Genomic DNA, 22,034 nt, shown 5'->3' on the forward strand with positions numbered 1-22,034 from the left:
CGATTTTTTGTCCCATTCAAGCTGTTCAAGTTTTGACCTTTACCTCAGATGTGGTAATATCTACCCCTATATCCTCATTCCCGTTAACATCTTTCCCTCATCCCTAAAGCTCCTTATCAGCCTTTATAAAGAATGATGGCAAAGTACTTATTTAGATATTGGGCCATGCATAGTTATTCCTAACCTCCATTCCATCCTCAGTGTATAGCGGTCCACTTCTTCGTGTTACTTTGTTATTTAACTTAATTTATGATGGAGCTATAAGACTTTGACTAATGGTTTAATTCCCTTTGCAAGGTTCCACCTCTACACGCACCTTTAGCCTTACCTATCCTTAGTTCCCTATGTGTTACCTGACCTCATCTAAGGTACTTCCCTTGCTATAATCCCATGGGTATCTCCACTCGGCATCTTGTTAGGCTTTCTGCTTTTTCTAACACCCTTCTGAGGATGCTGCTCATTCCAGCGGTCGGTCATACCTCCTGCCTTGTTGGTCTTTTTCCCCTTCTTGGGATGCAGGCTGTCCGTAGTTTCTGCAGCTCAGACTTAACGTATTCCAGGCCTTCTCCCATTTAGATCCAACGAAGTTTCTCAGTCCATTTCCTCCCTGACTAATTTTCTTAACTCTGTAAAGTTAGCCCGTTTTGAGTCAAAACCACTATCCCAGATGTCTATTGTTTTTTATCCGTCCATCTAGTTTGAACTGCAATTGTTCATATCACTTGAACCAAAGTTCCCCTACAACCATTTCTTCTACGAGGTCTCACTGCCTCACAAAACCAAATCTAAATGGCATCCCCTCTTGTCGGTTCTTCAGCTATTGGTGAAGAATCCAGTCCGCTATGCGCATCCTAGAAAAATTGAGCCCTATTATTCTTGCAAGCACTTGTCCTCCAGTCTATGTGCTTGGGCGACTCGAAGTCTTCCAGATCACCACAATTCATCTAAATAATCATTTAAAGAGGTCTTCGTGTCCAGTATTCCAATCAGGAGTTCGCGGCGGTTCTGTAGCACACCCCATAGCAACATTTTATCTCTCAGTAGGCTCTAGTAGCTTTCTTCCCAGTGTGTCTGTGCCAGACAGCTCTGTCTTGTCCATTCCTCACTTCTTATTTCTTTACAGTTCGATCACTATCATTGATGGTACAAATGCTATTCCCACCACCTTTGCCTTTATTTCTGGTCATTTCGGGCTAACAGCACAATAGGCCTTCTAAAATCCTGACTCATTCATTTGGTTGACACCGTGATTCCCGCACCAATGTTCTGGTTTCATCCGCTGTGAGCAGATATGATCCGGTTTCGCCTTCCCTGCACCAGTAGCTCCAGTTCCTCCATTTTGTTACCTAGGCTCCTCGCATTAGTGTACAGACATTTTAATTTTTGGAATTTGGCTTCACTGACATCCTTTACCCCGTTATGCACAGACATTGTACCACCAGCATCACCTGTTAGTCTGGTGTACACTGCTGAGACCCTCACACCCAGACCACTTCATTGATACACAACCACTTTCACATGGAAGCCCCTGCAGCGTCCCATTGCACCTGGAAACCCCTTCCCCCCTCCCAATGAGCCTCTGTGCATTCAGATCCCCCCCTCACACAGCTAGACCCCCCCCCACACACACACTAAGCAGCCTGCACCTTGATTGTCCCACTCAGAATCCTCTCTTCCCCCCCCAACACCAAGCCCCTCCACACTTGGATACTGCCTGGTTCAGCCTGCCTACCCTCCACCTGGCACAGATGGGCAGGGCCCCAGGGTGTGTCTACGGTAGTCCCAGGCCTTGTGCTGGGTCAGGGTCAGGTGCAGCTAGGGTGACCAGATAGCAAATGTGAAAAATTGGGATGGGGTGAGGGGTGATAGGAGCCCGTTTAAAAAAGCTCCAAATATTGGAACTGTCCCTATAAAACTGGGACATCTGGTCAACCTAGGTGTAGCCTCACCACTGAGTCTGTGTCCTGGGGCTGGCCAGCGAGGAGGCTGCAGGGTGATCTCCCACCTTTGTACAACCAGTGGCCTGTGCTCCGTACTGCCATGCTGGAGCCTCTGCATTTATTTATTGACAAAGCTGGCAGAGCTTTAAAATATTGTGCACAGAATTTTGGGGGTTTTTTTGGGTGCAGAAGTTTTAAGTGTGCCCTCAGGCATATGCTCTTTAATGTAGCAGGCAAAGGCCGAATGCTAGATCTGAGGACTAGAAAGTGAAACTTGAAAAATTCAAACTGGAAACAAGGGGCACATTTTTAAAAGTGAGGGGGCATATCGCTCACGGACAGTGAACCAAGAAGTTTGGTGGGTTCTCCTCCATCACTTGACATCTTTAAATCATGATTGAGTGTCTTAAAATATATGCTCTAGCTCAGTTACAGGTTATTGGACTTGAGGCAGGAATTGCTGGGTGACATTCTAAGGCCTGTGCTCTGCAGGAGGTCAGACTAGATGGCCACACTGGACCTTCCAGTACTTAAAAATCTGTGGTGCGGTGTCTTGTCTTCCAAAGAATAGAGTCCCTTATGCCAGATGGGTTGCTATTGATGTAGTAGATACCTGCTTTTGTGTACACTGACAAATACCACATCTGTGGTTCACACTCTGAAAGATTGGTGCAGGACCAACCAGCGATGGATTTACTCCCACAAACATTTCTCAGGGAGCTGTGGGGCAAGGCCACTGGGTACAGCATCCTTGGAGGGTGTGCTGTGCTATGTGTTATAATTTGGACCTAGCCACGGTGGCGCATCTTTACATGTTATATTTGTTTAATTGTGAAATGGTGTCGGGTTTTGTATAGACTTCAGACTACTGCTCAGGCTGAAACTCACTGACTCAAAGAACTGCGACTTTGTGTGTTCTGCTGATTGTCATGTAGTTGATTTAGTTTTCCATGTGATTAGTGCTGCATATTAGTTACTTAACTGACTTTAATCAATGACTGCAGTTTGATTTGCTCCATTTCCAGCCTGTTGCTGTCATTTAGCAGTCATTTTTATCAGACTGCTGTTTAGGCTTTTTCTGCTTGATTCAATTTACAGCCATAATGTCCATTAACACTTCATTTAAATGTTTATTAGAGAATATTTAAATAAAGATGATACAGAGTTTGATGCGTCAGTTATTAGTCATTGGGGGTAACATACAGAGTATAGGGGACGTTGGTATTTGGTTATTGGTTAGCATATAATATATACAATCTGTAATGTCCCCAATGCGGGGTGTACGGTGGGTGGGGTCAAGATACAGTAGGGGAGCAGTGAGGGTACATCGCTCATATAATGGGTTACACATAGCCGATGAGATTAGAGTAAGCGGTGCCGGTAATGAGGACAGGATGCCCTCATGTGGTGGAATCCAGGTCGGTGGTCCAGGACTTAGGGAATAGTTATAGGGGAGTTTTTAAGGGTTCCCCCCCCCCCATGGGTGCATGAAGCCACACAGCTCACTTCTAGGTATGGCGGTGGCCGGTATGTGTAATGTAAATGTCTCTAGACCACCGGATAGTGTCCGAGACCCATCAAACGTTTCATGAGTCGCGCATAGCGACTGCCCACTCCACAGGCCTAAGACACGTTCGTTACAGTGTCCCAGCGCCTAGAGCCGCGATCAGATGGCGTCGTAGTAACCTGTCGGCCTTTGCCCGCAAGGTGTCAGGCAAGGGGGCTATTTTCGAGTTTACGGCTCGGCCTTCGCGGAACGCCAGGGTCCTGTCTTGAATGGCATTGCACGTGACGCGATGCATGATCTTTTTCCACTCGCTCGTCCGTGACGACATCGATCTGGGCGCAGCGGGCTTCGGCCGAGGGGAATGGTGTACGGATTGACTGCATCTTACCGAGGTGTGGGGCGATGGCTCACTATGCGGTCCTGGACGGCGTTTGGCGCAAGCTCCAGGCTCTGCGGTGGCTTTGCACTTGCACAGGAGTGGGGCATGTCTCCAGGGATGTACCCTGCATTCCTCAGCACTTAGTCTCGGTTCCGGACGGATGGCCTCATATTGAGTGGAGCAGTCTCAGCCGGTGCCGAGTGTATGACCGCACAGTCGGCGAAGCGGGTGAAGACAGTCGCTGGGGGAGGAAGTGGTTGCTGGAGTCCCACTTGCTAGTCACCCAAAGCCTTGGCCCTTGGTTCGTGGTTTTCCTCCCGACCGGGTGTCCACGATAGAGCGTGGACAGCAGGCTTCTAGGGAACTTCTCAGCACCTCTGCTGCTGGGCGCTGACGGTTGATGCTGCCTCGACTCGATCTGCGGCCACCAGAACTCCCGGCTCCTGCGCCTCTCGCTCCATACCAGCGGCAGTCCAGTCGCTTCCCTAGTCGCGCGTGGCTTCGGCGCGGGGACCACAACAAGGCGATGTCACCCCCGTCGCGGGCGAATTCACCTTCCAGGGAGCCGCTCAGGAAAGTGGCTACATCCTGGCCGGAGGGTGGCCTGCCGATTCGCTTCTCGACAACGGTGCGCAGGGCGGTCGCCGTGACACTCTTTACTGTGGTGTCCGGGCACATCAGGAGGTGGAAGGCGTGCGTGATGACCGCAATGTCACAGAGGTCTCCCATGCGGGGGTCACTGGCGCCACCGTGCCTGTGGGCAATGTATATGAGCTCGTTGCTGGCTCTCTGGGGCAGGGACAGCCACTTTTTGACCAGCTGCCGGATGGTGTTGTCCGCCTTGTTGAGGGGCACCTTTGCCACGGTAGAACCTCTCAGGATGAAGGCGATGCGGGGGATCAGGAAGGTGGGCGTTGATCTTCTGCCATGGCGCCAGCAGGGATGCGTCGATCTTGATAGCGTCCTGCAGGATCTCCCGGATGGTGTCCTTGGGGGTCTGCCGGACACTGACGCCCGTCGGCGTGCCAAGGTGTTGGTACGCCTGCCCTTCGGCCAGGGGAACGACGGGCTTGCCCTGGATCTGGAGCTCCGTCGCCAGCACCAAGTCTCTTTTGCTCCCGTCGACGCGGAGGGACGTGCACTTTTTGGCATTGAAGCGGAGACCCGTCCAGTTGGCGGCTCTCCCGATGGTGTTGAGCATACCCTGGAGCCTCTCGGGGTCATCCGCGATCAGGACCAGGTCATCCGCATAGGCCAAGACGCTCACCCTCTCGCCGTGCAGGTCGAAGCCATCAGCGCTGTTGGAGATCGCCCACAGGAGCGGCACCATGGCGAGGTTGAAGATGATTGGGCTGAGGGGGCAGCCCTGCTTTACACCGCTATGGATCGGGATCTCGGCGGTTTCCCCTTCGACCGAACGGATGACACCTCTGTCATTTCTCTCCTGACTTGTAAAGTAACAGCCTAGCTTAGCCTCTCTCTCTCCATCCTGCTCTTTGTCCCTGGTGGACCTGCAATACTGATACAGTTAAAATCATTTAACTTAAGGTATACCAAAGAACCAAGATGTAGGGAAACCTGACCATGGGACCTTAAACTGTATTAACCATTGTCTTCTGCTTATCCTAATCGTCATTGTATCACAGGCCTAAACACTGCAAGAATCATATTTTAGAGGCAGCTGTGAAATGTATAGCTTATCTTTGTGGTCAAGAAAAATAACAGGATCCAACTGTTAGGGAACTGTTTTAATCCTGGTAGATACTAGGTTAAGTCACAGTTTCTTAGCATGGCTGTGACAGAGAAAGACATGTCATAAACATGGGTAGCTCATGGCCAGATTTTATTACTATTTAAATTGGTTGTAAGGCCCCATCTACAGAACAGCCCGGTTATAACATAGCTTTCTTGCATGGTTTACATTTGGTGGCATAGGCCGGATCTTGACTGTTCCTGATAGGCTGTGTAAGAGCATTCGCGAACAGGGCTGAATCCTCCCAAGACCTGTCTCTACTACAAAGCGGAGCCATGATTTAGCTGTCACCCCTGGTGTGGCTCTGGAATCAGTGGGGCTTTAGATGAACTTTTTTGAGGAGGAACCATGTCTTGTTAACCTCCCCCACGCATATGACACTGTAGAAAGCCTCCCTTGTGAGAAGGGATTAAGTCTAAGAATAGTTACAGATGGGGAAACTGAGGCACTTGAGTGAGTTGCCCAAGGCAGAGCCAAGACTAGCTCTTAGCAATCAGGCATCCAAGACGACTGCCACTATAGAAGTAGCCCATCCATTTGAAGCACATGCTAAATGTGTCAAGCTCCAGAAGGACACAAGATCACTAGCAAGTCTCGAATACTCATGCTGATGGGGGGTGGTAACTTGCCTGCCAGTCGTAGGCATCTGGAGGAAACAACCCCACAAGGAAATGTCAAACGGGGCAGCAGGTACCATTAAACATCTCCCACACCTCTGGGGGGCCAGAACACCTGGCAAAGCAACATGAGAAAGGAACTAAGAGTTCTTCTTCGAGTGATCGCTCATGTACATTCCAATAGGTGCGCGTGCCGCATGGACAATCATCGGAAGGTATTTTCCCTAGCGATACCCGTCGAGTCGGCTGTGGAGACCCCTGGAGTGGCACCTTTGTGGCAGTGTATATAGGTCTCTGCCGACCAGCTGCCTACTCAATTCCTTCTTATTGTCAGTGACGTTGTTGGAGCAGCTCAGTCTCTTGCATTTGCAAGTGCCTACCTAGTGGTTCCCTTTCTTACTTGTATATAGTTGGTAGTTTAGTTGGACTTACTTCGGGAGGGGGGTTTCCCCCACCATCCTAGTTTGCCCAGGCACTGGGGCATGCCTCGGTCACAGGGATTTAAGGCGTGTGAGAGGTGTACGAAACCTATGCTCGCAGGCAATCTGCACGCTGCCTACCTCAAGTGTTTAGGAGAAGGCCATCAGACAGATAAGTGCCCAAGTTGCAGGAGCTTCAGTCCCAGGACTAAGAGAGCGCTTTTGAAGCTCCTCCTGACAGAATCGGCCCTCCGCCCGTAGCTGGCACCAGAAGCGGCACTGGCATCATCGGTGCATAGCACCTCAGTGCGAGATGTCCCGGCACCAAGCAAGGACTCCTCCAAGGAGCACTGACGCTACTCCCCAACCCAGAAGGCCACTGCTCGCAGTCCCCGGTGCCGCATAAGATGGTGGACAGGGATCACTCCCCTGTCAAGAAGCCTCGAGGGAACTCTAGTGTGGTGCATCCTCCAGCGGGGACACACATGGTCTGGGCCTCAAGACCTGGCACCGTTGACTCCGACCCCAACAGGAGGCCCATCGAGTCCGGTGCTGATGGACTCGCCGACTCAGGAGGATTTGGAGGAAGAGATTGACTGTCCCTCCATGCCGGACACCTACAAGGCAGCACGAAACCTGATTGCCATGACAGCACAGTCCCCGGCCCCGCAAGCCCAGGCACTAGTGGCGGCACTGGCTACAATGTCTAGCCCGGCACTGATGTGGCTCCGGCACCAATGGCGGCACTGCCTCTGGTTCATCATCGTAACAAGCCTATGATGTCACGGCAATGCTCACCATCTCCCTGGTACCGCTCCCTGGCACCGTCTGGCTCTGTGCCTCCCCGTCTCCTGTGGTTGAGCACAGACTCCTCATCCGAGTCAGACGCCAAGTCTTCTGTCTCTTGACGTAGCCACTACTGCTCCTGGTCACGGCAACGCAGACCGGTGGAATTGTTGGCACCGGCGGTCACCTGGCCACCCCAGTGGCAGGGCCTAGTCCAATGGCCCTTTTGGACCCCTTGGGCCTACCATCAGGGTCAGGGCTCCAGGCCGGCTTCGGTGGCATCTGCACCCTGTGGGGGCCCCCCCTGCAGCAACGTTGCTGGTTCGCTACACCCCCAGGGCTCCTGAGGACCCCATATGAGACAGGGACCCTGGGCTGTCATGCTTAGGCGCAGCGCCTGATCCAGCGCCATCAGTGACACTAGAGCCATCTCCAGTCACAGGAGGCTCTGAGGTACCTGACCCGACCTCCAAAGAGCCAGAAAGGCAGGAAGACCCTGTCCCTACGGGCTGCTGCCGCCTCCTTGCCTGACAAGGCAGGGGCGGGCACCACCACCACCACCCTACCAGTGATGGACACCAAAGGTCACCAGGACCTCCTTAGGAGAGTGGCTCTAAACCTTAATCTCCAGGCAGAGGAGGTCATGGAGGGAGTCAGACCCAATGATGGACATCCTTGCCCCGAGGATCCTTCTAGGGTGGCCTTGCCCCTCATAAGAACGATCCAAAATACCACAAAGGTGCTTTGACAGACTCTGGCCTCTCTTTCCATCCCTTTAACGGTGGGTGCTAGACAATATTTTGTGCTGCAGAAAGGGTACGAACACCTTTTCAGCCACCCCAACCGGGGACCCAAGTGGTCGATGCGGCAAACCACAAAGAGTGGCAAGGACAGCCGGGTCCCGTGCCTAAGTCATGGGACACTAAGAAGCTGGACCTTTTTCACCGGAAAAGTCTAGTTGACTGTGGGGATCCAGCTTCGAGTGGCCAACCAGCAAGTGGTACTCAGCCACTATGCTTTCAACTCCTGGAGTTTGTTGGCAAAATTCCAGGTGTTACTCCTGTCTGACTCTCACAAGGAGTTTAGCGCGCTCCTTGAGGAGGGCAGGGTTGTCTCCAGAACCTCCCTCTAGGCTGCATTAGACGCAGTGGACTTGGCAGCTCAGACCATCGCCACCACCATCACAATGAGGCGCAGTGCATGGCTCCAGGTCTCAGGGATACCACCTGAGGTCCAGAACACAATACAGAACCTCCCCTTTGACTGTGCAGACCTCTTCACCCAAAATATGGGCTCTTGTCTGCACAGCCTTAAGGACTCGCTTGCAACTTTGAAGTCTTTAGGGATTCACATCCCTGCACCTTAAAGCTTTTTAAGCCTCAGCCCCGCTCCCGTGTCTACTCTGGGCCTCGTAGATGAGACTCGTCAAGGAGAAGGGGCAGAAATAATAAGAGGCGCGCGCCACAGTCCTCCTCAGGCTAAGGCTAGGGTTTGGCCAAACAGCCTTCTGGCCTGAAGCTAAACTTTTGAAGATGCGCCCAAGAACGGAGCCTCGGTTTCAGTCTCTCTGATCCTTACCACTCCCCCCTCCCCCCTTTGTGAATCGACTCTCCTGCTGCTACCGTGCTTGGTCCCAGATCACATCAGATCATTGAGATCCTCAGCACGGTAGGGGTGGGATATTCTGTTCCCTCCTATTTCCCATCTCTGTCCCTTTTTAGGAACCCTTCTCATGAGCACTCCTCTTGCAGGAAATGCAATCGCTCCTCACTCTAAGGGCAATAGAGGAGGTTCCTCGGGAGTTCAGGGGCAAGGGGTTCTACTCCCTCTATTTCCTCATCCTCCAAGGCCAAGGGTGGGCTCTGACCTATCCTGGACCTGTGAGATCTCAACACATTCATAAGGAAGGTGAAGTTTTGCATGATCTCTCTGGCCACCTTCATTCCTTCCCTGGATCTGGGGGGCTGGTACGCCACCCTCAACTTGAAAGATGCCTACTTCCATATATCTATTATCTCGGCCCACAGACGATTCCTGAGATTCATGGTCAGTGGCCAGTGCTAGCAGTTCAGGGTGCTCCCGTTCGGGCTCTCGGCGGCCTCCTGGGTATTCACCAAGTGTATGGCAGTCATGGCTGCCTTCCTCTGCAAATGTCGAGTGCAAGTATTCCATACCTAGACGACTGGTACATCAAGGCAGAGTCCCAAGCACAGGCTGCAGAGCAAGTGTCCCTGCCCCAGGCCACATTCCACAGGCTGGGCCTCATAATGAATATGCCCAAATCCACACTGGCCCCAACTCAGAGTAGAATTCATAGGGACTCTCTTGGACTCCATGCAGGTAAGGGCGTATCTGCCGGAGCTGCGCTTCCAAGCACTCTTGGACATCATCAAAAACCTTCACGGGTTTCCCACAACCACGGCCAGAAATTGCATGAAACTATTGGGGCATATGGCAGCCTGCACATACGTGGTCCTGCGCTCCAGGTTTTGCCTTTGGCCCCTCCAGGCATGGTTGGCGCGGGTGCACAGGCGGGGCAGGGACCCACTGGACACAATAGTTACCCTCCCCCCTCACATCCTCAAATCTCTCCACTCATGGCCGCAACCACATGTTGTTTGTGCGGGAGTACCCTTTGCCAAACCCTATCCTATGCTATCCCTAGTCATGGATGCCTTCTGCGCTCGGTTGGGGAGTGCACGTGGGCAATATCAGAACCCAGGGCCTATGGTCCCACACAGAATTATCACTGCATATGAATGTAAGGGAGCTGAAGGCGGTTCGTCTGGCATGCCAAGCATTCTAGGCCCACTTGCAGGGCGCATGGGTGTTGGTGCTGACGGACAACGCTGCAGCGATGTTTCTATAGAAACAAACAGGGTGTTGCTTGCTCCTCTCCCCTATACCAGGAAGCCCTCGAACTGTGGGAGTTTTGCATCGCCTATTTGATACACTTAGAGGCGTCACACCTTCCAGGAGCACAAAACGAGCTAGCCAACTGCCTCAGCCACTGGTTTCACGGTCACAAATGGTCCCTCAGACAGGACATCGTATACTCGATTTTTGCGGGGGTGGGGCTCTCCCCACATACACCTGTTCGTGATGCGGAGCAACAGGAAGTGCCAGCGGTTCTGCTAGGAATAATGTAGCTGAAGTTGACATACTTAGATCTACTCACCGTGGTGTCTTCACTGTGGTGAGTCGATTGCTGCCACTCTCCTGTTGACTCTGCATGTGCCTCTTGTGCCGGTGGAGTACAGGAGTTGATGGGAGAGTGCTGAGGGTCGATTTATCGCGTCTGTGCCCTTGGCCTCTCCAGGCTGCAGGACTGGAAGGAGCTCAGTGTAGGACTGCTCTTGGATTTCACCCAAAACTCCAGTTGGGGAACATGTTGCTTCCTTTTGGGGCACAGGTACAATTCAGGGTATTGGTGAGAATCTTTAAACCTCTGAATTGTCAGGGACCCAGCTCCTGGAAAGATTCCCCTGTCATAGCCCTTTATAGTCATGTGCGATCGCTTTTGTGTTCTGGCCTGGAACCAGCACAGAGTTTTCCCAGTGGAGGTCCCCATCCCATATGGAACTTGCTGTTCATCAGAGGCAGAACCTCGGGGCTCTCAGAGTGTAATATAAAATTATCTGTGTTTGGTGGTGGTCCTGGCAAGACTAGGGCATTGTGGCTTCCAGCCCCAGTGGCAATCACGCTGTATTTATAGATCTAAGATTGCACTCATGTCAAGGGCAATAGGTGCTATAAAAGTTGTGTAACAGTGCTAGAAACTGTGATTGCATAAGCAAAAATGACTGGTATGATGGTGAACTGCAAAGCTATCTGGGGAAGAGGGAACCAGCCTGTGCCCACTTCAGTGAGTTTGGGCTCTTTCTCGGTCAATCAGACATAAGCTGAGTGGTTTTATGTGGGGAGAAGGAGTGCTGCTGAGACTGGGGAGGTATTGAGGGGGGTAATTGTTTAAAGAGGAAGCAGGGAAGAAATCTGTACTTGTCTTTAGATCGTAAGCGCTTTGGGGCAGGGACTGTTCTGTGCACGTGCAATGTGTAACCTAGTGGTCCTAGTGATCCTTGTTGAGGGCCATAAGGCCTTATTGAATACAAACATTTAACTTTGTTTTAACAAAAACTAACCAGAAAGCAAAGCTTGAAGCAGTCTGACTAGAACCCCTTTCCCACAATGGGGTGCAGATCCTTGGCATCTTCTGTAAGGCTATGAGTTCTCCAAGAAAATGAGGTAGAAAAGAATGTTCTTAAGGTGTTGATCCTTTATAGGAGAGCTGCATCTCTGTGGGGTTGAGCTTGGCTGTTCTGCTGGCTCCGAGATCACTTGCGTTCTGTGGTTTATACACAAACACCTATCCTAATCGTATTTTTTCTTCTCCTTCCCATAGGGTCCTTAATATCAGCCCAGGTGATGAGCACACAAACCATTCAAGTGCCTGAGAATGACCGTAAGTGCAGAGTGCTAAATTATATATTCAAAGGCCAGAAGGGCCACTGTGATCTAGTCAGACCTCCTTGATAACACAGGCCATAGGTCTTCCCTGACTTCATTCCTGTTTGAACTAGAGCTGAGGGCTGGTCTACACTGAAAACTTGCACATCGGCATAGCATGAAATCCACCCCCCCTGAGAGACAGCTATGCCAACCTAAGTCCTGATGTGGAGAGCATTAGGTGAATGAAGAATTATTCTGTTAACCTAGCAACTGCGTCTCAGGGAGGTGGGTTAACTAGTGACACGAGAATCCCTCCCTCGCTGTAGTGTCTGTGCTCAAGCCCTCCCCCTGACAAACTGCTACTGTGGCCCTGCTTCCTTCCAGCAGAAGTCAGTGTAGTGATCTTTAGGAGCACTGGTAGCTCAGTTCACAAACTGCAAAGACAGGGGGTTGGTTCCTGCTGGCTGGTTTGATTCAGTTGTTTTCAGCTTTGTGAAATGGGCCCTTGAAAAGCACTAGCTATGTGTGTGTATATATATATTACTGGTTTAGATTCTGTTTGCAAGTATTGAATGTGATCTAGTCATGACCACTTGTTCCTAAGACGTTGTAAGGTCAGCTCTTCTTCGACTTGATGTCTGTGTGGATTCCACTGCAGCTGCTCGTGCGTGTCGTGGGCATGAGGTCGGTTTCTTTTGAATAGCTGAGCTTGTTGGCGCTTATCTTCTCCGCCTCCTTTGTGCTCCTGGTTGAGGGCATAAAAGGCAGAACAGATGGGATTCTTCCTCACTTTCCTTTGATGCTCATGGCAGCAAGACAGGACCGAGCGAGCATCTGACTGTTCCCCCTAACTGAACACGTTATTTTTTAATCAGATTTGTGAAAAAATCTTTATCTTCACACTTCTTTCATGTGGACAGTTAAAGTGAGGATCACGTCCCGCTCATGCAAGCTGCCACATCTCAAGGCGGACTTCAAAATCTGCCTATCCTGTGATGGATTCATGCCTGTCAAGGATGGACACAGTCAAGGCAGCTTCTGCCTGTGGGAGACCCATCTCCTGGATCGGTGCTCTGTGAGCAGATCCTTTTCATCCAGGACCTGCAAATCCAGGGACACTATGCTCAGGCTGCATATGCTGGAGCAGTCCCCATGGGTCACCTGAGACACAGAAGTGACAGCCATTACCGGTGTCAGGCTAGTTAAGCCGGTATCTGCTAGTGCTCTCTTGAGCGTAGGTCATGCTCTAGTATTGAGCGCTGGACAAAAGGTGAAGAGGAGAATATTGGCAGAGCTGGCACAAGTGACTTTGATGCCAACCACTTCAATATTGGCAAAGGCCTCTGCACCTAAAGCTGCGGTACTGAGGCTGTTGGCACAGACGACCCTGGTGTCCGCATCGGTCACTCTGGCGCTGGCTTCCCAGGCAGTAAAGCTGGCATCCCTGCTCGTACATAAAGATGAGACACTCATGGGACTGGACGGAGCCCATATATAGCACCAAATGTGAAGGAAGGTCCCGGAAGGAGGAAACAAAACATTTGTTCAAAAGACAGAGCATCTGAATTCTCTGTATAGGCTGTGAATGGCACAGGGAATGAGGGACCCAGCACCAGTCTTGGCACAGGTGTCTGCCCTGGAGTAATCTGGATCACCTCTGGCCATGTTCCCTGTGCTGAACAGACTAATGGAGCTGGCCCCAATGGCACATCACCTGATGGCATTGCTGTTCGAAGAGCTGCTACTCCTCACCTAAGCCATGTACTCCTCCTTGTTCAAATTGAGTAGAGATTCCGCCCCCTCTTCCTTTGGAGTGAGACCCTGTGACCGGAGTCCCAGGAGAGCCAACTGAGTTCACTCAATTAGGGTGAACTGCAGAGAACGGGACAGCCAAGCCCCAAAGCTGGTGGATATTCTAATATGTAGATTTACCAAAGCAACACGAAACAGTTTCTCTAACACCTTACTGGTTACCTAGAAGCCAACAACACCATTCCCTTAAAGCAAACCAGCCTTAGGCCTCCACCCAGAAATGCAAGTCACATATGGTGAGGAAAACTGAAAATCTTATTCATCATATAAATAAGTTCTACCAATCCCAAAGGTTTGGACACACTACCTCCCAGGTTAATGAATATTTCAGATCTTATCCAAATACATGCTTACAGCCAATTCTTATTAACCAAACAAACATCTATTAAAAAAGGAGAGAGCGAGTACTGGTTTACATACAGTCATGAGTACAATTCTTGAGATTCAGTTTCATAGCAGAGATAATGAGCTTTGTAGTTGCAAAAAGTTCTTTATGCACAAATTCTAAGGTTATTTACATTCCAGGTGGTCCAGTCAGGACTGGGGTCTCAGTCTCGAGCTTCAGCTTCCCCTGCATGAAGCATCAAGCAGATCTGAGATAAAAACGAATTGGGATCCAAGGCATCTTTTTACAGTTCGGAGTCCTTAGGTGAACAATAGGCAATTACGGATACTTTGAAGTGGACCTATTTCCTAAGCATTACAGGTAATTAGCTACACAGATTTACATAAGGCAGTTTATCCATTACGCAGTCTATCACAAACTTCAAAGTGACATATTGACAGTGATATTATTTCTCCCAAGACTCATCTAAATGTTAATATCCCCTTTTGATCTCTGAATCAATAGCTAAAACAGAGGTTGGCAACCTTTCAGACATCGTGTGCCAAGTCTTCATTTATTCACTCTAATTTAAGGTTTCGCGTGCCATTTACAGAAAGAGACCTTCTAAAAACGTTAAAATTTGTTAGTCTGTAATACATACATTAAACATTGTTATATGTAAAGTAAATAAAGTTTTTAAAAGGTTTAAGAAGCTTTGTTTAAAATTAAATTAAAATGCAGAGCCCCCCCGGAGCGGTGGCCAGGAGCCGAGCAGTGTGAGTGCCACTGAAAATCAGCTTGCGTGCCGTCTTCAGCACGCAAGCCATAGGTTGCCTACCCTAGAGCTATAGTGACAGACAGGAACTGACTTGTTTCACGTTAGCCATGTAAACAGATATAAGTAAACATAAAATTAGTATCACCTTTAATTTCTAACAACATAGGCTAGAACTTTGAAATGCAAATCTATCTACCATGGAATGGCCCTAATTACCATTTGCATACTCTTCTAACATGTCTCTAAAGGTTGGCTTTGGATTATATAGCTGCAAGCTGCTTAACCGTTTCTGGCCATGTGCCATCGTTTGTATAAGATTTGCTGCAATTATATAACGGTGGTAGCAACAATGGTTTGCATGGTCCTACTTTAATCAGATAACATCACAGACCTGAAAGAGGTTGCTGGCTAGCCTAGTACCCATATGACGTCACCTTAACCTTACTGGGGACCATCAGCTCTTGTATCTGGGAGCAAGATTCCTCTCCCATGTTTCCAGAAAGGAGGCAATCCCGTTCCCCAGTGGCATCATTAACCAGGCTACCCACACCAGAACCAGACATGGGCCGGCAAGAGCAGGAAGCAAGGGAGGGATTACAATGACCCCCATCTTCACTCAAGGACAAAGCAGCGACATGGGCCCCAGCGATTAATTTTAGAGCTTTTCAAGACCTCCTTTTGTATTTTGAGCACCATGATGCTGGCCAGAATCACCCTCCCTATTAACAAGAGGTTCCTGGAACCAGCTAAAAGACTGTGGCAAATGCCGGGCACTTTTCCTCCCTCTTTGAAAAGGGTGGAGAACAGATACCAGTGCCCCCAAAGATCTTTGAACACACACTTATATCCATCCAAATGCAGAGTTCCTGGCTGTTGCAGAAAAATCACAGTCCAACGAAAGGCATGCCTAATGACAAAAACCCCAAAAGTTGGATCTCCCTGGGCACAAGGCATACTCATCAGCCTCCCTCCAGCTGGAAAATTAATAGACCCTGTTCACCAAATACATTTGGGAGAGGGTCACTCCTTTCCTATCCAAGATCTCTCAAGATAACAAGGAAGAGTTGAAAGAACTACTCAAGGAAGGCCAAATGGTTGTGAGAGCATCCCTTCAGGCGGCCAGGAATACATCTGGTACGGCCACGGTCGTCACTGAGACAGCCTCATGGGTAGAGGCCACGATAGATGGCCTGCTCTTAAATGGGGATGGAGCTGTTCAGCCAGAAAACAAATGAAATATTCCAGTCCCTCAAGGAAAGCTCTGATTCTTAGGGATATACACACCTAAAGGAACCCTTGCAAGTACCAGGCCAAGCAGAGGCAGAGGACACCATCCTACTAGTGGGATTGACAGAGTACCCACAAAGAGAATCCCAGATACTCTTGGGGGTACCCATCTTCCATCACCTCAGCGCACCAGACCACCCCTGAGTTAGCAGATTTGACAGGAGCATTGGGAGTTGCATTGGAGTCAGTGTGGAGCCTGCATCCACCTTCAGGGACTGCCTTTCCACTGGGCCTGGGTAGCCATCCAAGCCAACAGATGGACATTAGAAATTTCCTGTGGTTCCCCTATACATTTCCACGCATTATCCCCTTCCCCATCCTTCTTCATGGATCCTTGTCATGAGAACCTATTACAAACAGAAGTGTTTCATCTCTTCTTCGGCATCTAGGTACCTATGGAGTACTGGGGAAGAGGATTGTAATCCTGTTGTATCTTCTTAAAGGAATTTTAATCTTATCCAAGCTTCATCCTAGATATGAGAAGATTGGACACATACGTACACTGCATCCAATTCAGGATGGTGACATTTGCCTCCATCATCCCATCTCTTCAGGCTCAAGGCTGGTTGGTGGCTTTCTGCTGACATGACACGTCCTTCCACATAGCCATCCCTCACAGGAAGCAGCTAGGGCTCACAGTGGGGGACCCATCATTATCAGTGCAATGTTCTGCCCTTTGGACTCTCCATGGCACTGAGTCTTCACAAAGTGCCTTGCAGCAGCAACAGCCCATTCACATATACCGTCAGCTCGACGGTTGGATGATTGGGAGCAGATCCCAGGAGGAAACGACAGAAAGCCTGGACTACACACTATCCCTATTCACTCAGCTGGGCCCCCTGGTGAGCTAGGAAAAAAATTTATCCCACCACAGGTAATAGACTTCCCAGGAGCCTCGACTGACTCTGGATCGGTCAAAGCGAGCCTCCCTGGAGACAGGTGTAGTCTTTAGCACTTGGAATGGAATCAAACCAGACTGTGACAATGCGGATGTGTCTGGGGCTGTAGGGCCGTATGTTAACATACACATACATGACATCGCTTGCCAGGTTTCACCTGCGGCTGCTCCAGCTCAGGCTCAAGTTGGTCTTTTTCCCCAGTAAGACACCTGATAAACAAGGTTGTGGTTCCACCACAAGACATAAAAGAATTGAGACGATGGTAGGAACCCAAGTGCTCTTCTCTGTTCCCTCTCGGGTATCAGGAACATGTTGGGGAGCCACCTAGACCATCTACAGATGCAAGGAACTTGGTACGCCGGAAACCCGGGGCTCCACATCAGTGCCATGGAGCTCAGGGCCATCAAGCTACCCTGCACAACCTTCCTACCTGCTCTCCCGAACTCCACAGTGCACAGCCCGACTGATAACACCTGCGACACACTACGTCCACAAGCAAAGAGGTGCACACGTGTCTCCCCTATTGGGATGCCTTGAAGCTGTGGACGCTGTGCCGCTGACACAGGATAACCCCAATGGCTGTCCATCTCCCAGGAGTTGGCAATGACCTGGTGAGCAGACAATCCATGACTAGTCGGGAGTGTCCCTGGAGAGATCCATTATAGCATCAAGATTCCACCACTGGGGAGCTCCTGTGGAAGACCTGTTTGCCACCCAGGACAACACCAAGAGTCAGCATTTCTGTTCCAAAGGGGGTGGGTAGCCTGTCATTATTTCCCAGCACTGTACTTCTGCAATGGAGTCCAGGTATCCTGTTTGCCTTTCCTCTGATTCCCCTGATCCCAGCATGACTTCCAAAATCAAGAGACAAAGCCACAATCATTCATGTAACTCCCAACTGGCCCAGGCAGTTTTGGCCAATGAAGCTTTTGCCAGTGTCCATTCAGCCACCAATCCTGTCCAGACCTGATCTCCCAGCATCCTGGCCATTTACTCTATCCAGACCTGAAGTTCTGCACCTGACTGCCTGGATGTTGACTGGGTGAATGACACAGATGGACTGTCTTAAATAAGTCTAGGCGAGCCTGATACAGAACACTGGCTTTTGTCAAGAATTAAGGATTGGACTTAGCAGCCAGGGCAGCTGTAAAGTTTGGGAGAACAGTATTGCAATCCCTATTCAACTGATGCAGTTGGCTCTCTTCGTTCCCACTATCAAGAGGGAACACTGATGGCCAGTCACCTACAGTGGAATCAGCACTGACAGATACTTTCAGAAAACAGACGGGTTTCTTACCCTGCAGTAACTGTATGGTTCTTTGAGGTGTTGCAGTCAGAGCGGATCCCATGAGCCTTCCATTGCCAGTTTCGGAGTCGTCAGCTAATGCGGGTTGTGAGGGAACTGAAGGACATGCGGGGTCCTTGTTAAATGATGTCGAAGGCTGAAATGTTGTTGCCTTGTTAACATTCTTCAGGCTGCTCAGTGCTTCTGTCCTTGGAGCTTCAGTGTTATCAGTACTAACAGATAATGCAGCCTGCTCATCCAGTGGACCTCGATGTTCTAAAGAATGACCACTGGCGTGGTACTGTGAGAAAGGCACTCGGCCAGGTTTATTGCCCTCAGGGCACAGTCCCTGATGCCACAGAAAGGGTTAAGGCAAAGTACCCCGACATTTGTAGGCTGAGGTAAATAACTTTATGTGCTCCATGACATGTTTTTTACCCCCTCTTGTTCCAGATGTTTTGGACAAAACATCCCTATTCATCATTGTCACTCCCCAATCTAGTACAAGCTCAGATGGTTTATCTGTACTAGCTGGAATATATTTATATAAATATCTAGTGCCTAGTACACCAGCAACAACTTTGACAAGTTCATTTACTGAGTAGTGACTTAAAAGCATCTGCTTTAATACATGGCCTGACTTTGGCTCACAGCCTCTGGTTCAGGACACAGCTCTTGCACCAGGCTGAGTGCTCCAGGCTCTGTCTACTACAGCCCTGAACAGATACTGCTATTCAGAATATCTGAACTTGTGCACATGAGACACATGTGCATCTTCCGTGGGATCCACACTGACTACATCTCGAAGAATCACAGCTACTGTAGGGTAAGAAACTGTTCTCTCCAGTAGTAAATATACTTGGAGTCTTTCTGCACTCAAAGCAATGCTACAGTAGTTTTGGTGAGTATTGAATCTTTGAAATTCAAGTACTACTTGTTCTGGAGATTCCAGTGTCCATGTCTCAGATGGAATGTAGGTGGAAGTTTGGAGTTTAGTAGTTGTTGTATTGAAGCATAATGATGAGGGTGAAGGTGGAGATAATGACTGAGCCCTAACAAGATGACTGAATTAGTACAGAATCTGGAATGGCCTCTGGCAAGTTGAACTGCTAAACCTAGGGTAAAACTTTCAAAAAGTTTGTGGCCAGATTGTCAAGTGTATTTAGGTGCTTATTAATGCAGATCAGTGTCTAGTGGGTGTTCAGAAGAACCTTAGTAGGCTAGAAATATAACTCCCATCGGTTTCACTTTTACAAATCCCAGTAGGTGCCTCCCTGTATCTTTAGGTACCTAAATACCTTTGAAAATCTGGCCCTAAGTGGATTGAAAATTTTACCCCAAGTTTGTTCGTTTTTTTTTTTAAATAACTCCATGTCCAGTTTCCCAGGCATTCAAGGAGGAGCAGAACGTAGCTCCACTCCACTTTGGGCTGTCAATATGATTTCCGTTTTCTAATTTATTGTTTATTTTGGATTGACGCTTACAGGAACGCTGATTTGTAATCTAGTAAATCTGAGTTCCCAGTAGATTCAGATACAATACTTGTCCCTGCTAGTTTCTTCAGCTTCACAATCAATTTCCTGTTTTAAGTTTTCATAAGTGAATTTCTGCCCTTTTGCTGATTGAAAGACCCACATAAACTGACCAAACAAGGCAGCATTGAAACGGACTATACCCAAAGTGCTGCCAAATGCACAAAGTGAACAAAAAAGCTCATTAATGTTTTTGTTCCAGTGATTTTAATATTGCATGTCAGCAGTAGGCTGCATTTTCAGACCCATGTGACTTTAAGATGGTGGCCCTCAAGAAATGGTAGATCTTTAAGGCCAGAAGGGACCATTAGATCATGTGTTCTGACTTCTGCATCACACAGACCAGAGAATTTCACCCACTTACCCTTATATTGAGCCCAATCACTTGTTTGGCTAAAGCATCTCTTTCCAGCAAGGCAGCCAGGCGGGATGTGAAGGCATCAGGAGTTGAGGAATCCATCACTTCCCTGGATGGTTCCAGTGGTTAATCACTCTTTTAAAAACAGTACAGTATTGTGAGCAGGTCTGGCTTTTTCCTGCCATTGGTGGTTCTTCTTTCTGTACCCAAGAGCCCTTTAGTACCTGGTATTTTCCCCCCTGAGAACGTACTTGTATGCTATAATTGTTACCTCGCAATCTTCTTTTCAATGAACTAAACAGCTCTTTAAGCCTCTCACTGTTAGGCATTTTTTCCAACCCTCAGGATTCAGGAAGGATGATCTCTTCACACTACATTGTAATTGGTCATGGATGTAAATGAAAATCTGGCTCCCAGTCCATTTTAAAACAAATATGTTTGTGGCTTAGCTCTGCCAAGTGTTGACAATTAGGACCTTATTACCTGACATTATCTTTGGGATGCAGTGCAAATGCTGACTTATTGCTGTTTCTTTCCAGCAATTGAAATACCCTGTGCTGCATATGCATCGCAAAGCGGAACACCCAGAGTCGAGTGGAAGTTTGAAAAGGGCTCTTCAATAGCGCTGGTCTATTATGATGGGAAAGTCACAGGTACGTGAGTCCATTGTACAGAATGTCTGAGGGCCCTTTTACGGTCTCTGGGCTAGGAGGTGGATAAGCACAAGTTATCCCAGCTGGTTGCAGCATCTGAGGCAGAGTAGATTGCTTTAAATCAGAGCACTTTGAATTATCGATTTTTTTTTTTTTTTTATCTTGTTTTGCATTTGTGGTGGCTTTAACATGGGTTGATGGGTTCACTTACACCCACAGATCATGAAACCAAGGGTAGAAAAACAGAAATACCTTGTTTCCCAGCCGGATGTGAATGGGACTCGCCAGTGAGCGGAGGGGAAGGGGGGAAATATGTTTCAGAGTGAGCCTGCCCTGCACCCTTCTGCCTCCTTGCTCTGAGTGTTGCGACCTGGTGCATGGGGTAGCTGTACCACTCACGTTTTGCCTTGTCTAATCAAGGGGCCAAACCTGAGTGATGCTACAACCCCGTGCACCAGGTCACAATGCCTGGAGCAGGAAGCCGGACCCAGCTTTGGAAGACATGAGCCAGTGACTTCCACCAGTTCTGTGATCTGACTTTCTTTAAAACTTCTGTAGTGAACATACTGTTCATTTTTAAAAAATTTAATTTAAATGATTTTAATAGACTATAGTAAATTTGGCCTTAATACAGGTTGTAAATTGAAATTTATTTTTAAATAGGTTTGTTTTAAAATAATCCTGTATCCAATTTAAATTAAAAACTTTTTAAAATCATTGATTTTATCCGCCCTCATCCGAAGTGAGGTCTTTAGCTTGAGTCCTTCTGAACCAGTTCAGTCTGTAACTCCCCAGTATGGGCTGGAAGCCACAGGCATAGGCAGCAGTTACCCCGATTCAGCTACTTTCCCACAATGCAGTGCTTCACATCCAGAAATTAGCCAGAAGCGCCTTTTCCTAGTAACAGAGCTGGACCCTATGGGGTAGGTGTTTCAGGAATCCCAGCCTGCACTGATGCTACCATGGCTGAGCTGTGGTGTACGGATGTGCTGAGGTGTTACAAAGACAGGTGAGAACCAACCGCCCATCTAACGTTCTCTGTCTGAGCGATGGCTTCCTTGCCTTCTGCAGACCCCTTTGTCGCTCAGCCATGTCTGCTGAACAGTTTGAGAACAATCTTTTAATGTGACTGGTGTAACCCCACATGGCGTTGTAGATTGCTTTGCCTGGAATCAGCTTTACCACTGCTAACTAATTTCTTAAAAAGCACCGAGCACTCATGGGAAGAGCTATGAGGACAGAAATGGGGTGGAAT

General features: G+C 48.9%; 1 protein-coding gene across 1 annotated transcript in view; it reads left to right on the forward strand.

Annotated features, from left to right (window-relative positions):
- The window catches only part of LOC116834309 (junctional adhesion molecule A-like), a 46,227-nt gene that overhangs the window by 12,578 nt on the left and 11,615 nt on the right, over window positions 1–22,034 (forward strand). Inside the window, exons 2-3 of the mRNA XM_075071131.1 lie at window positions 11,804–11,863; window positions 20,666–20,779. Of these exons, the coding sequence (XP_074927232.1) occupies window positions 11,827–11,863; window positions 20,666–20,779 (151 nt within the window). The 5' untranslated portion in view covers window positions 11,804–11,826. The remainder of the gene's footprint in view (window positions 1–11,803; window positions 11,864–20,665; window positions 20,780–22,034) is intronic.

Source organism: Chelonoidis abingdonii, chromosome 11 (assembly GCF_003597395.2).
Source record: "Chelonoidis abingdonii isolate Lonesome George chromosome 11, CheloAbing_2.0, whole genome shotgun sequence".
NCBI lineage: Eukaryota > Metazoa > Chordata > Testudines > Testudinidae > Chelonoidis > Chelonoidis abingdonii.